At 41.0% G+C, this 16,465-nt stretch overlaps 1 protein-coding gene across 3 annotated transcripts in view; it reads right to left on the bottom strand.

Annotated features, from left to right (window-relative positions):
- The window catches only part of FAM3B (family with sequence similarity 3, member B), a 65,968-nt gene that overhangs the window by 28,877 nt on the left and 20,626 nt on the right, over nt 1-16,465 (bottom strand). For all 3 annotated transcript variants that reach the window (XM_011984183.1, XM_011984184.1, XM_011984182.1), the window contains 2 exons: nt 7,183-7,306; nt 1,138-1,196 (listed from right to left, as the gene is read on the bottom strand). In XM_011984183.1, coding sequence (XP_011839573.1) covers nt 1,138-1,196; nt 7,183-7,306 — 183 coding nt within the window. The remainder of the gene's footprint in view (nt 1-1,137; nt 1,197-7,182; nt 7,307-16,465) is intronic.

Genomic DNA, 16,465 nt, shown 5'->3' with positions numbered 1-16,465 from the left:
CCCGCCTCATCCCACAAAAACACCAGAGCCCCCTCAGCCAGGCCCATCTGCCTTAGGCCACAGAAACACCACAGCCCCCTCAGCCAGGCCCACCCACCTCACCCTACAGAAACACCAGAGTCCCCTCAGCCAGGCCCATCTGCCTTAGGCCACAGAAACACCAGAGTCCCCTCAGCCAGGCCCAAACGCCTCAGCCCACAGAAACACCAGAGTCCCCTCAGCCGGACGCAATCAGCTCAGCCCACAGAAACACCAGAGTCCCCTCAGCCAGGCCCACCCGCCTCATCCCACAGAAATACCAGAGTCCCCTCAGCCAGGCCCACCCGCCTCACCCCACAGAAACACCAGAGTCTGCTCAGCCAGGCCCAAGCAGCTCAGCCAGGCCCAAGCAGTTTAGCCCACAGGAACACCAGAGCCCCCTCAGCCAGGCCCACACGCCTCAGCCCACAGAAACACCAGACGCCCCCCTCAACCAGGCCCACCTGCCTCAACCCACAGGAACACCAGAGCCCACTCAGCCTGTTCACTTCCTACTTTACAGTCTCCTTCAGGGCTGTCAGACTAGGAGTATTTTATCTCCACTTCCACAGCCCTCGCGTCTCGGGGCTATATGTCCACTCACTCATAGGGACGTTGTGGGAAACCCTTTCCTTCTCCTCCAGGCCCCTCAATGGTAACTGTGAGAGAACTTTTTTCCAGACCTAAGAGAAAGGCCAGGTTTTGTTTCCCATGAGGCTGCAGTGGCTTTTATCACACAGAAGTATGAGATGGTCTGTGGTCTCAGCCCCTAAGCAGACACTGGGACTCTGGGAGCAAATGAGAGGCTCAGTCCAGGACCATAGTCTGCACCCCTTTGGCGGCCCTTCTGGTTTTAACCCTACCTTTGGCCTATCCCTCTGTTTTTTCCTTTTTTTAAAATAAAATCTATAGTTGGTTTTCAGTTGTTTATTTGTTGTTAGAACCACAAATAATCTGTGACGTGAGACATGTGAAAATAATTGAATATATAATTTTAAAATGCATTAAAATATAAATCTAGCCTAAATCATGTGCAAAAGTCTTGAAAACCCAAGGTACCTTTGCAAATCTGACCAGAGAGCTTTTAGAGAAGTTTAAAGAAAATATTTAATAACTTACAGTTGACAATGGCAATGTTTATTCCTCTGGCAACATTTCCCAGCTTTTCTCCCATGAGCCTGAAATGGAGCTAAGCATTAGTCAAGTACCAAGAGGCATGCAACTCTCCCCGCTCCACGAAGTCTTCGCCTGACCAAATGTCAGTCTCATCTGCTGTCCCCCACCTTTTCCTTGAAGGTCTGCACTGGCCTTGGTGCAGCTCCTGAGACCACCCCCCCCCCATGCTTACCCACACATATCTACTCCCAATGTCTACAGACTCAGTCCCTCAGGGGACCTGGAATCTCAGGGCACCTGGACACTGCATTCAATCTTACAATTTAGACAAATGGCTAGGGTGAAGAAAAACCAACATTTATTTAGCTCAGACTCTTCACAGATGTACTTTTTTGTTAACTTATTATCTATTTATTGATTGAGGCAGGGTCTCACTCTGTCATCCAGACTGGAGTGCAGTTGTGCAATCTTGGCTCACTGCAACCTCTGCCTCTCAGGCTCAAACAATCCTTCCATCTCAGTCTCCCAAGTAGCTGGAACTACAAGCGTGCACCACTATAACTGGCTACTTAAAAAAATTTTTTTTGTAGAGATGGAGTTTTGCCATGCAGCTAAGGGCGGGTCTTGAACTCTTGGGCTCAAGTGATCTGCCCGCTTCAGCCTCCCAAAGCACTGGGATTATAGACATGAGCCACTGTACCCAGCCATGTCACTTAATTTTTAACCTTTAAATTGGAGAATATGAAATGCCATATTCAAGAGGATTGTGCCCTAAAATCAGGAAGACTAAATGACTTTCCTGGAGATGGTAATTATTGCTGAAGATCACAGAAATTGTGTGTGTGCATGTTGTACATGTGCATGTTCCCACTGTCAAGTGTCAGAATCAATGACGTTAGCTTTATGAAAAGAATTTGGAAGCCTTCCTCCTTTCTCCATGCTTTGGAATAGTGAACACAAAACTTTAATATTCTGTTTTGACACCTTTACCTAAACTCCCCTATGAGTTTTCTAGGCTTAGTGCTTTTTGACAATTTTAGAGAATATTCCATAATAACTTGAAGCAGAAAGAACTTTCTGATAATAGAAAATTGGCTAATCTAAACCAACTCTCTAATAGAGAAAAACAGGAAACATGAGGCAAGTTTTATTGTTGCTGCTGTTGTTAAAGATCTGGTTGTATACATTAGAGACCAAATAAGGTAGTAAAGAATTTCCCAGGCCAAGATCTGGGAGAAGACTAAATTTCATGTTGGTAAGTCCAGCATTTAAAACTACTTTTAACCAAGGAGAATTTTCTGATTCCAGAAAAGGTGTGTAAGGATGTGAACAGCTCTTCTGACAACCATGTGAGCCAAAGGAACAGAAGTTGGAAGCCAAGGTCAGGGCCATGTTAAATCTCCCACATCTTATTTGGGCTGAGGTCACAAAGGGTTGAATCCTGAAAGTGAGAGCAAACCAGAAATAAATCAGAGCTTGTATAAACTTCAGCCTAGTTTTTAGTCAACCAGGTGGCCCAGAAAATCTTTAACACTTATTCAGGTCATCCTGTTCTGCTAAAGGTTCCAGGTCCCTGGGAGAAGCAAAGACAATTCCTCAGAAGAAGATATCATCCCATGCCTCAATTTTTCTAAAAAAACAGGTGCAAGATCATATGAAACCTGACACGTGAGGAAAGAAGCCAACGCACACAAGAGCCAATGGAACCAGCAGAAAACAGTAGATAACAGTGACAGACTCACAGGCACTCTAAATGGTTGTATACATTAGAGACCAAATAAGGTCTAAATGCTTAAATTAGAGACGAAATGCTAGAGTTATCCAACTCAGACTTTAACTATAATGTATTCAAAAACATGGTTGATAAAATTAAAAATTTCAGAACTGAAAAGTACCAAAACTGACATGCTGATTTAAAAAAGAACCAGAATAAATTTCTAAAACTAAGATAATATAGTAACCTAAAATCAGTAGTGAATGAATGGGTTTGACAGCAGATTAGGCACAGTGGAAGAGAGAATCAGCGACTGGAAAACATCTCTGACCATGATAAAGAGAAGAGAGATAAACAAATGGAAAATACAAAATAGATTGTAGGCTATAGAGAATATAGTAGTGATAAGGTCTAACATATGTTTCATTAAGAATCTCAGAAGAAGAGGAGAAAGTGAATGGGCAGAAGATACAAGAGCAGATAATTTGTTAAATTTGATGAAGGACTTCAATACCTACATATTTAAGAAACTCAAAAAAACTCCAAAGAAGATAAAACAACAAAAGACACACTGGGGTACAAATGTTGAAAACCAAAGACAAGGAATCTCAAAGGTTACAGGGATGAGGGGAACAGGCAGTCACTTTCACAGTAGCAACAATAAGACTGTCAGCTGACTTCTCAAAAGGAAAATACAGAACCTAGAAGACAGTGGAATAGTACCTTGAATGTGCTGAAATAAAATAATGGCCAACACAGCCTGCAAAAGTATTTTTCAGGAACAAAGATGAAATAAAGATATTTCAAAGAAACATAAACTGGAAGGATTCACCATCAGCAGACCATGCTATTTTTCAGGAATGAAGGTGAAATAAAGATACTTCAGAGAAGCATAAACTGGAAGAATTCACCATCAGCAGAACATGCAGCAGCGTTTGCTCTGTGTCTTTTGCTGTAATAAACCTTACCTATAAGTGTAACATGTTATTGGGTCTTAGGAGTTTTTCTAGAGTATCACCGAATTTGAGGCTAGTTGTGAGAATCCTTCTGCAAAAAAACACTCAACAGAAATGTAGGTACATGTGCACCAAGAGACATAAACAGTACTGGGCATAATAACCCCAAACTGGGGAAGACTCAAATGTCATTCAACCATAGAGTGGATAACTGTAACATATTTACGCAATGCAATACGAGACAGCAATGAACATCTAAGAACAATAGCTACATCCAACAAGAAGGATAAATCTCAGACACAAAAGAGTATTTGGTTTATGATTCCATTTATACAAAGTCCAAAACAGACAACATTAAACAAATGTTTAATTAAATAACAGTATTTTGTAATGCATGCTTAGGCAGTAAAACTACCAAGCAAAGTGAGGAAATTAATCGACATAAAAAAAATCCAGGTTACCATTGGGCAGGAAGGAAAGAGGAAGTTGCATTTGGGAAGGGGTACACAGAGGGCTTATGGAGAGATAAGTGATAGTCTACTTCTTAGCCAGGATGGTGGTTACACAAGTGTTCACATTATCATAATGTATTACAAAATGATATATTCACATGTTATTCATTGCAGCATTATTGGTAATACCAAAATATATCAAACATCAGAAATGCCTATCAGTGCAGAACTAGTTGAATAAACTATGACACATCCATGCTATGGAATACCACATATCAATAAAGGAAATGAGGAAAAGCCTTATGTACTGATATGGAATAATCTCTATTAACTGTTAAGTGAAGAAAGCCAAAGTCAAAACTGTGTATAGAGTTTACCACCTTTTATGTAAGAAAGGATATATATGTGTGTGTACATATGAGTGTGTATGTATATACATGTGTATATACACATATATGTGCACATATTCATACACACATATACATATATTCACAGGTATCCATGCACATATATACATGTATACAAAACATACATAGATATGTATTAATTTTATATATATAGCTTATTTTTTGCCATTAAAAAATACTGGAAGAATAAATCAAAAACGAATTTAAAAATTAATGGAGATGGGAACAGGAGGTGGGGAGAAAAGGTGGAGAATACAGGGAAGATTTCTCTGAGCCTCCTTTTTTGGAACTGTAATGTTCAAACATAATGCTGATTTCTGAACAACATAAATATATATACAAAAATTAAATGAAACCCAAAGAAAAAGAGAAAAACCTAGCATTGAAAGCAAATGGAAATTAATCCAATGTAAAATAACTACAGGGAAAGTAATTATTTCATATGACTGTGGCCATTGCTATGAGTTGAATGTTTGTCACCTCTCAAAGTCATGTGGAAATTTCATTGCTATTGCAACAATATTAAGAGGTGGGACATTTAGGAAGTGATTAGGCCATGACGACTCTGCCCTCCTGAATGGATTAATGCTGTTATCACAGGAGTGGGTGGGTTCCTTATAAAAGGACAACTTTGGCTGGGCATGGTGGCTCACACCTGTAATCCCAGCACTTTGGGAGGTTGAGGCAGGCGGATCACAAGGTCAAGAGATCAAGACCATCCTGGCCAACATGGTGAAACTCTGTCTCTACTAAAAATACAAAAATTAGCTGGGCATGGTGGTGCACGCCTGTAGTCCCAGCTACTCGGGAGGCTGAAGCAGGAGAACTGCTTGAACCTGGGAGGCAGAGGTTGCAGTGAGCCGAGATGGCGCCACTGTACTCCAGCCTGGTGACAGAGAGAGACTCTGTTTCAAAAAAAAAAAGACAACTTCAATCCCTTTTGTCTCTCTCTCTCTGTCTGCTGGAGCTGGGACACCCTTCTACTTCTCCTACTTTGAACATGAGAACTCCAGGCTCTCCAGCCTTTAGACTCCAAGACTGACACCAGCAGACCCCCCATCTCCTATTGATTTTCAAACTGAGAATTACACCATCTGCCTCTCTGGTTCTGAGGCTTTGGTACTTGGACTCAGCCATGTTACCAGCATCCCAGGGTCTCCAACTTGCAGATGGCCTGTCATGGGACCTCTTGGGCTCCATAATTGCATAAGCCAATTTCCCTAATAAATAAATCCACTCTTTCCTTTCTCTTCCTACCTCCCACCGCCATTGGCTCTGTCTCTCTGGAGAGCCTTGATTAATATAGATATCTGACTTTTTATACCCTTAATAAAATATTTTTAAACCTGTAAGGAACTGCAAACAACATTTTTTAACTTCGCTCAGTAGTTGTATTGTTAGTAGTCCTGGTATTGTAATTTGAAGGCAAAGGTTAATAGTACTAGGAACCAAGATTCTCAGTGTAAAGGAAGAGTTAAAATGTAAAATCAAAGAACTTAAGGGGGTAAGACTCCTGCACTGTTGAATTTGAATTGTAAATGCTAATGTAAATTTATGATTTAGAAACAAATGCATTGCTTGGTTCTGTCCACTAAAAGTGGCCATGGGTGTCTAGGTCTCAGTTTCTAAATACCATGCCCCATTAAGGAACTGTCCTTTTAGAGAAATGGCTGATTTCAGTCTGAACAAAGACAGACTCGGCTGTGCTATAAATCAAGGAAGCACAAAAAAAAAAAAAAAAAAAAAAAAAAGGGCCACTCAAGAAGAAACAGATAACTTAAGTAGTGCTGTACTTATTACATCAATTAAATTTGCAGTTAAAAACCTCAAAATAAACCCTTCCAGGCCAGGATGACGTTGTTGGGAAATCACACCAAATATTTAACAAAGAAATAGTATCAATCCTATATGGATTTTCCCAAAATATTGAAGAAGTGTGAAATATGGACTGCAAACAGAAACAACACCTGCTTTAATCCAGGAGGGTGAGGATCATAAAATAAAACTAAGAAGCTATCAGCTGAATTTTCATATTCCCATGACTTTGAAGGACTTTGCCACATATTCAAAGTAAAGTAGTCTAACTTTGCTTTTTAAAGTAGTCTAACTTTGTTCAGAGCCCACCTGGCCCTGAACACCCCTGAGGCTCCCATGCCCCTACGTCCCCCACATGCCTTTCACTGCATCACTACTGATCCCTACTCAGATCCCAGAGTAGTTGTCTATCATCACCCACAGGGCTGTGCTCACTTCAGATTTAAATCCTAAGTATAACTGCAGTCAAATGAAACAGTAAAACCATTCAACACCGGACACATACAGCCATTAGAGACAATCAGCTCCTTCCCTGGTGAATACAGCAGAGCTTTCTCATTTCCACTTGCATGCTCTCAGCCTTTTGCCTGAGACCAACGACATATGGTTCTCTCCTATGGGCAGAACTGCTGCTTGGTCAGCCTCAGGGAAGGTGGAAGAATCAGTAGGATAGCTTTATTTTCCTTCTAAACACTGGTACTTACAGGTCATCCTCAAAGCAGATTTTGGCGTACTTGTTTATGCCACCTCCACTGAGTAACCTGTAGGCATAGGTGTCAGATGGGCAGGGAGTCCAGTGGTCACATTTTTGCCTTTTGGGGACTGGGGCTGTAATGAATAAGAAAGTATATAGCCGTTAACATCCCACAGTAATTTGCAGATGCACCTGCTGCTTGGTGGAGAGCACCAGCACTTCATACCAGAAACTCCAAGCAGCAGTGGGAAAACCTGAGGGGAAGGGTTTCCAGACTTCACTGAGAATTCCCCTAAAGACACAAAGCTCACTGAATCTGATTTTATTTTAAAGTGACAAATAAGCAAAGAGAGAGAGGGATACTGAGTAGCGTAAAAATTTCAAAAGGGCTGGGAATCACTGCCCATGGCTGCCCATTGTGACGTTCTTGGTGGGCAATGTAATTTGCAGTACAATAAAAGAAAGATTACAGGGGTCTAAGAGAGCTGGTGAGCAAAGACAGCCCTCTGTGGAGCATCTATAAAGCGTCCGCATCTACACAGCCTTAGACACCTTAAACACACACACATCACACAACATGCCACAGACACTATAAACACACACACCATACATAGCATACAACACATCACATACTCAACACACTGACACACACACCACACATGCATACACACACACCACATGATGTATCACACACACACACACCACACCATACACAGCACACATTCACACACATCATACAACATACTGCACATCTCACACACACACCATGTACTCACCACACACATATGCACACCATACCATATAGACACACACACACTGTACATGTACACACACACACCACACCACTCCCACACACATTCCCCCCCAAAACACACATCACACACAGACACACACACACTCTATACCACATACACCTGACCACCACAGCTGACCCACTCTCCTTCAGTTGAGTGTGAGGAACTGAGCTTTTTGCCCAGGATGCTATGATGTCAGATCCTGGCATCAGCATCCTTATTTCACAGTTGTCAGCAATTTGAGAGGATTGAGGGACCTGAGGCTGGAATGCGAGGAGTCCACCTGGCCCCGAACACCCCTGAGGCTCCCATGTCCCAACAGCCCCCACACATCTTTCACTGTATCACTACTGATCCCACTCAGATCCCAGAATAGTTGTCTATCATCACCCACAGAACCCACAGGGCTGTGCTCACTTCAGATTTAAATCCTAAGTCTGCAGAAAGGAATTCAGAAAGCACTCTCTCACCTTAAGTTTGAGTAGAGACTTGGCTCTATTTTATGAATTACTGTACTCTTAGCACCTTAAACTAAGAAGTATAGTCAGCAAAATGGTAGATTACACATAAAAGATCACAAGTAAAGAATCAAAGTATACCACTATAGAAAACCATATAATCAGAAACAAAGACAGTAAGACAGGAAGAAAGGAAAAAAGGATCTACAAAACAACCAGGAAACAATGAACAAAATGGAAGCAGTAAAGCCTTATCTATCAATAATTACCTCAAATGTAAATGAATTAAATTCTCAAAAGATACAGATTAGCTTGATGGATTTAAAAACAAACACAAAAACAAGACCCAACTATATGTTGCCTATAGGAGACTCACTTCACCTTTAAAAAATGTATAGATTGAAAATGAAAGGATGGAAAAAATATTTCATGCAAATGGAAACCAAAAGAGAGCAGGGATAGCTATATTTACATCAGTTTAAACAGACTTTAAGTCAAACTTTGAAAAAAGGCAAAGATGGTAATTATATGATAATAAAGGAGTGAATTCATCAAGAAGACATAATTGTGTGTGTGCGTATATATATATATATATGCACCAAACATCAGAGCACCTAAATGCAAAAATTAAGAGATCTGAAGGCAGAGATAAACTGTAATACAATAATAGTAGTGGATGTCAATATCCCATTTTCAACAATAGATCAGCCAGGCAGAAAATTATTTAAAAATTAAATTTTGTCTTAGTCTGTTCAGGCTGTTTTAAAAAAAAAACCTTAGGCTAGGTAATTTGTAAATAATACAAATTTATTTCTTAAACTTCTTGTTGTTTTTGAGATGGAGTCTCACTCTGTTGCCTAGGCTGGAGTGTGGTGGCATGATCTTGGCTCACTGCAACCTCTGCCTCTCAGGTTCAAGCGATTCTCCTGCCTCACCCTCCCAAGTAGCTGGGACTACAGGCATGCACCACCACATCTGGCTAATTTTTGTCTTTTTAGTAGAGATGGGGTTTTGCCATGTTGGCCAGGCTGGTCTTGAACTCCTGACCTCAGGTGATCTACCCACCTCAGCCTCCCAAAGTGCTGGGATTACAGATGTGAGCCACCATGCCTGGCCTATTTCTTAAACTTCTAGAGGCCGGGAAATCCAAGGTCAGGGTGCTAGCAGATACAATGTCTGATGAGGGCCCATTTTTCATAGATTGCACCTTGTTGCTGTGTCCTGACATGGTGGAAAGGGGCAAACATGCCCCCTTCAATCTCTTTTATAAGGGTGTTAATACCATTCATAGGGGCTCTATAAGTCTTCATGTCTTACTTTCCACAAGGCCCTACCTCTTAATACTATCAGATGAGTGATGAGGTTTCAACATATAAATACTGATGGGACATCAACACTCAGCATAGGAGACTTGAATTGCTCTTTACACCAAATGCATCTAATAGACATATACAGAGCATTCCATTCAGCAGCAACAAAATATCCATTATTCTCAAGCACACATGGAATGCCTTCCAGGACAGACCATATATTAGGTCACAAAACAAAGCTTAACAAACGTAAGAAGATTGAAATAGCATCAAGTATCTTTTCCTACTACCATGGCATGAAACTAGAAATCAATAATAGGAGTACATTAGGCCGTTAGCCCATTGCTATAAAGAAATACCTGAGACTGAGTAATTTATAAAGAAAAGAGATTTAATTGGCTCATGGTTCTGCAGGTTGTACAGGAAGCATGGTGCTAGTATCTGCTTAGCTTCTGGGGAGGCCTCAGGAAACTTAAATCATGGTGGAAGGCAAAGTGGGAGCATGGCCAGAGCAGGAGCAATAGAGAATGAGGGTGGGAAGGAGGTGCCACACACTTTTAAACAACCGAATCTCATGAAAATTCACTATCATGAGCACTGCATCAAGGGGATGGTGCTAAACCATTCATGAGGCATCCACTCTTATGATCCAAACACCTCCCACCATGCCCCACCTCCAACAACAGGGATTAAAATTTGACATGAGATTTGTTGGGGACATAAATCCAAATCATATCATTTTGCCCCTGGTCCCCCAAACATCTTGTCCTTCTCACATTGCAAAATACAATTATGCCTTCTCAATAGTCCCCCAAAGTCCAAAATCATTCCAGCATTAACTCAAAAGTCCAAAATCCCAAGTCTCATCTGAGATAAGACAAATCTCTTCCACCTACAAGCCTGTAAAAATCAAAAATAAGTTATTTACTTCCAAGACACAATGGAGGTACAAGTATTGGGTAAAATATTCCCATCTTAAAAGGGAAAAATCAGCCAAAAGAAAGAGGCTACAGGTCCCACACGAGTCCAAAACCCAGCAGGGCAGTTATTAAATCTTAAAGCTCCAAAACAATCTCCTTTTACTCCATGTCTCACATCCAGGGTACACTGGTGTGACGGGTGGACTCTCAAGGCCTTGGGCAACTAGTCCCACCCCAGTGGCTTTGCAAGGCTCAGTCCCTGAGGCTGCTCTCACAAACTGGCATTAGGTTTCTGTGGCTTTTCCATGCTGAGGGTGCAAGCTGCCAGGATCTGCCACTCTGGGGTCCGGAGGGTGGTGGCTCTCTTCCCACAGCTCCACTAGGCAGTGCTCCAGTGGGAACTAGTGTGGGGGCTCAAACCCCACATTTCCCCTTTGCACCGTTCTAGTAGAGGTTCTGCCCCTGCAGCGGCTTCTGCTTGAGCACTCAGGATTTCCCATATATTCTCTGAAATCTAGGTGGAGGCTCCCAAGGATTAACTCTTGCATTCTGTGCACCTGCAGCCTTAATATCATGTGAACGCCCCCTAGGCTTATGGCCTGAACCCTCTGAAGCAGCTGCTTCAGCGGTACCTGGGCCCCTTTGAGCTATGGCTGAAACAAGAGCTGCTGAGATGCAGGGAACAGCAGGTTAGTGGGGCCCTGGGGCTGACCCATGAAACCATGCTGTATTCTTTTTTTTTTTTTGAGACGGAGTCTCGCTCTGTCGCCCAGGCTGGAGTGCAGTGGCCGGATCTCAGCTCACTGCAAGCTCCGCCTCCCGGATTCACGCCATTCTCCTGCCTCAGCCTCCCGAGTAGCTGGGACTACAGGCGCCCGTCACAGCGCCTGGCTAGTTTTTTGTATTTTTTAGTAGAGACGGGGTTTCACCGGGTTAGCCAGGATGGTCTCGATCTCCTGACCTCGTGATCCACACGTCTCGGCCTCCCAAAGTGCTGGGATTACAGGCTTGAGCCACCTCGCCCGGCCCATGCTGTATTCTTAAACTTCTGGGCCTGTGTGAAAAGAGAGGCTGCTGCAAAGGTCTTTGAAATGCCTTTGGGGCCTTTTTCCCATTGTCTTGGCTAATAGCACTAGGTTTCTTTTTACTTATGCAAATTTCTGCAGCCTGCTTGAATTCCTCCTGTGAAAATAGGCTTTTCTCTTTTATCACATGGCCAGGCTGCACATTTTCTGAACTTTTATGCTCTGCTTCCCCTTTAAATATAAGTTCCAACTTTAGGTCACTTCTTTGCTTACACTTATGAGCACAGGTTACTAGAAGCAGCCAGGCTATATCTTAAATGCTTTGCTGCTTAGAAATTTATTCCATCAGATACCCTAAATCATCAGTCTCAAGTTCAGAGTTCCACAGATCCCTAGGTCAGGGGCACAATGCAGCCAAGCTCTTTGCTAAGGCATAATAAAAGTGACCTTTGCTCCATTTCCCAATAAGTTCCTCATTTCCATCTGAGACTTCTTCAACCTGGCCTTCACCATCCACCTCATTATCAGCATTTTGGTCACAACCATTCAACTAGTCTCTAGGAAGTTCCAAACTTTCGCTCATCTTCTTGTCTTCTGAGCCTCCAAAGTTTTCCAATCTCTGCCTGTTTCCCAGTTCCAAAGTTGCTTCCTCATTTTCATATATCTTTATAGCGATGCTCCACTCCTATGTACCAATGTTCTGTATTAGTCCATTCTTGCACTGCTATAAAGAAATATCTGAGACTGAGTAATTTAGAAAGAAAAGGGTTTTAATTGGCTCACAGTTCCACAGGCTGTACAGGAAGTATAATGCTAGCATCTTCTCAGCTTCTGGGGAGGCCCCAGGAAACTTATAATCATGGCAGAAGCAAAAGGGGTAGCAGGCATATCACATGGCCAGAGCAGAAGCAAGAGAGAGAAGAGGGAGGTACCACACATTTTTGAACAACCAGATCTCGTGAGAACTCACTCATTATCATGAGAACAGTACCAAGAAGATGGTGCTAAACCATTCATAAGAAATCCACTCCCAGGAGCCAATCACATTTCACCAGGTCCCATTTCCAACACTGAGGATTACAATTCAACATGAGATTTGGTGAGGACATGGATTCAAGCTAGATCAGAAAGTAATTTCAGAAAATTCACAAATATATAGAAATCAAACAACATTGGCTTCTGAACAGCCAATGGATCAAAGAAGAAATTAAAAGGGAGATTAAAAACTATCTTGAGACAAAAAAATAAAAAAAAAAAACACCCAGAAACACATCAAATCAAAACTTATGAGATACAGCAAAACAGTTCTAAGAGGAGTTTAGAGTAATAAATGCGTACATTAAAAAAAGGTCTCACATAAACAACCTAAGGTTATACATCAAGAAACTAGAATATGAAGAACAAACTAAGCCCAAAGTTAGAAGGAAAAAAATGACAACAATCATAACAGAAGTACATGAAATGGAGCCTAGAAAAACAATAGAAAAGGTCATAAAAACAGACTTGGTTTTTTGAAAAGAGATAAAATTGACAAACCTTTAGCTAGACTAAGAAAAAAAGAAAGAGAAGACTCAAAATAAAATCAGTAATGAAAGAGCAGACATTACCACTGATACCACAGAAACACTGAAGTATCATAAGAGACTATTGTGAACAATTATACACCAAAAAAAAGAATAGACCAATAAATGTAAGGAGACTAAGTCAGTAATAGAAAGTCTTCATCAAAAAAAAAAAAAAAAAAAAATCCCAGGACCAGATGGCTTCATGGCTGAATTTTATCAACCAATTAAAGAACTAATACCAACCAATTTCAAACTCTTCCAAAAAACTGAAGAGGAGGGAATGCTTCCAAACTCACTCTATGAGGCCAGTATTACCCTGATACCAAAGCCAGACAAGGGCACTACAGGAACATAAAAGTGTAGGCCAATATCCCGGATAACATAGATGCCAAATTCCTCAACAAAATATGTATACTAGCAAATTGAATTTGACAAGACATTAAAAAAATCATTCACCATGTGTATTAGTCCATTCTTGCATTGCTATAAAGAAATGTCTAAGATTGTGTAATTTATAAAGAGGTTTAATTGGCTCATGGTCCTGCAGGCTTTACAGAAAGCTTGGTGCTGGCATCTGCTTAGCTTCTAGGGAGGCATCAGGAAGCTTACAATCACAATCATGGTGGAAGGTGAAGGGGAGCAGGCATGTCACATGGTGAAAGTAGGAGCAAGTGAGATAGAGTGGCAGGGGGAGGTGCCACACACTTTTAAATTACCAGCTCTCACAAGAACTCACTATCACAAAGGCAGCACCAAGCTGTAAAGGATGCACCCTCATGATCCAAATACCTCCCCCTCCAGGCTCCACCTCCAGCATTGGGAATTACAATTCCAAATGAGATTTGGGCAGGGCCAAATATCCAAACTAAATCACCATGACCAAGAGGGACCTATCCTTGCAAGGACAGATGCAAGGATGATTCAACATGCACAAATCAATAATGTGATATACCACATCAACAGAATGGACAAAAGCTGTATGATAATGTCATATGGTTTAGACAGAAAGTAGAAGCAAGAAAAGAATTTGACAAAATTGAAATCCTTTCATGATAATGTTCCTTAACACAATAAAGACCACATATGAAAAGTCCACAGTTAACATCATAATATCAACTCAAGTTAATGGAGAAAGGACAGTCCCTTCAATAAATGGTATTGGGAAAACTGGATCTCCATATGCAGAAGAATGAAATTAGATCCTCATCTCACACCACATAAAAAAGTCAATCAAAATAAATTAACGACTTAAACATAAGACCTGAAAATATGAAATTACTAGATAAAATATAAGGGAAACGCTCCATGATGTTGGTTTGGGCAATGATTTGGGGAATATGCCCTAAAAATACAGGCAACACAAGCAAAAATTGGCAACGGGAATTACATCAAACCAAAAAGTTTCTGCACAGCAAAGGAAACAATCAACGGAGTGAAGAGACAACCTACAAAATGGGAGAGAATATTTGCAAAGTGTAAATCTGGTAAGTGATTAATATTCAAAACATACAAGGAACCCAAAAAACCAATAACAAGAAAACAAATAAAAAACCTGATTGAAAAATGGGTAAAGAACTTGAATAAAGATTTTTCCAAATAAGACATACAAATAACTGAAATGTATATGAAAACATGTTCAATATTACTGACAATCAGGGCAATGCAAATGCATGATGAGATACCAGCTCACACCTGTTAGAATGGCTATTACTAATAACAGGAAAGATAATGAGTGTTGGTGAAGATGTGGAGCAAAGAAAACCCTATACGCTATTGGTGGGAACATAGGTTAGTATAACCATTATGGAAAAACAGTATGGAGATTCCTCAAATAATTAAAAGTAGAATATATGATTCAGCAATCTCACATCTGAGCATACATCCAAAGGATATGAAATCAGTATGTCAAACAGAGATCTGCACTCCCAGGTTCACTGTAGCATTATTCACAATAGCCAAATACAGAATCAACCTACGTGCCCATCCATGAATGAATGAATAAGGAAAATGTGGTATAATAGAGTGCACAATAGAATACTATTCAGCCTAAAAGAGAAGGAAATCCTGCCATTTGTGACAACATAGATGAATGTGGAGGACATTATGCTAAGAGAAACACACCCACAGAAAGACAAACACCACGTGTTCTCACCTACATGTGGAATCTAAACAAGTTGAACTCATAGAAGCAGAGAGTAGGATGGTGAGAGAAGGATGGTCTTACCAGAGGCCAGAGGTTCAGGGTTTGGGAAGATGTTGGTGGAAATGTACAAAGTTTCAGCTACACAGGAGGAATAAGTTCAACAGATCTATTGCACATCATAGTGACTACAGTTAATAACAATATACAGTGGTCTTCCTGTCATTCACAAAGGGTACATTCCAAGATACCAGGTAGATGCATGAAGCCACAAATAGTACAGAACCCTATATATACCAGTTGGGTATCCCTTCTCCAAAATGCTTGGGACCAGCAGTGTTTCAAATTTTTTTGGATCTTGGAATGTTTGCATTATGCTTACCAGTTGAACATCCCAAATCTGAAAATCCCAAATCCAAAACCCTCCGATGAATATTTCCTTGGAGTATCATGTTGCTGCTCAAAAAGTTTTAGATTTTGAAGCATTTCAGGTTGTGTGTTTTCAGATTAATAATATAATCTACCTATATTATTATTATTTTTTTCCTATACAGACATACCTGTGATAAAGTTTAATTTACAAATTAGGCAAAGTAAGAGATTAACAACAATTAACAATACAGTTTAATTTATAAATTAGTTGGAGCAAGAGATTAACAACTAACTCTAATAAAGTTACATGAATGTGGTCTCTCGCAAAATATCTTACTGTATTTATTGAAGTTCTTAGCAAATTCAGCAAATGATTTTTTTCTTTCCTTATGAAATTGAGAGCTTTCACCTTTTCACTTAAAGAAAGTACTTTCCAGCTGGGCGTGGTGGTTCATGCCTGTAATCCCACACTTTGGGAGGCTGAGATAGGCAGATCACCTGAGCTCAGGAGTTGACCAGCCTGGCCAACATGGCAACACCCTGTCTCTGCTAAAAATACAATGAGCCACGCATGGTGGTGAGCACCTGTAATCCCAGCTACTTGGGAGGCTGAGGCAGGAGAATCACTCGAACTTGGGAGGCGGAGGTTGCAGTGAGCCAAGATGGCACGACTGCACTCCAGCTTGGGTGACGGAGCATGACTTCATCT

Source organism: Mandrillus leucophaeus, unplaced genomic scaffold, assembly GCF_000951045.1.
Source record: "Mandrillus leucophaeus isolate KB7577 unplaced genomic scaffold, Mleu.le_1.0 Scaffold262, whole genome shotgun sequence".
NCBI classification, from domain to species: Eukaryota; Metazoa; Chordata; class Mammalia; order Primates; family Cercopithecidae; genus Mandrillus; species Mandrillus leucophaeus.
The sequence above is the reverse complement of the archived record's forward strand: the minus strand, read 5'-3'. Positions and strand labels throughout refer to the sequence as shown.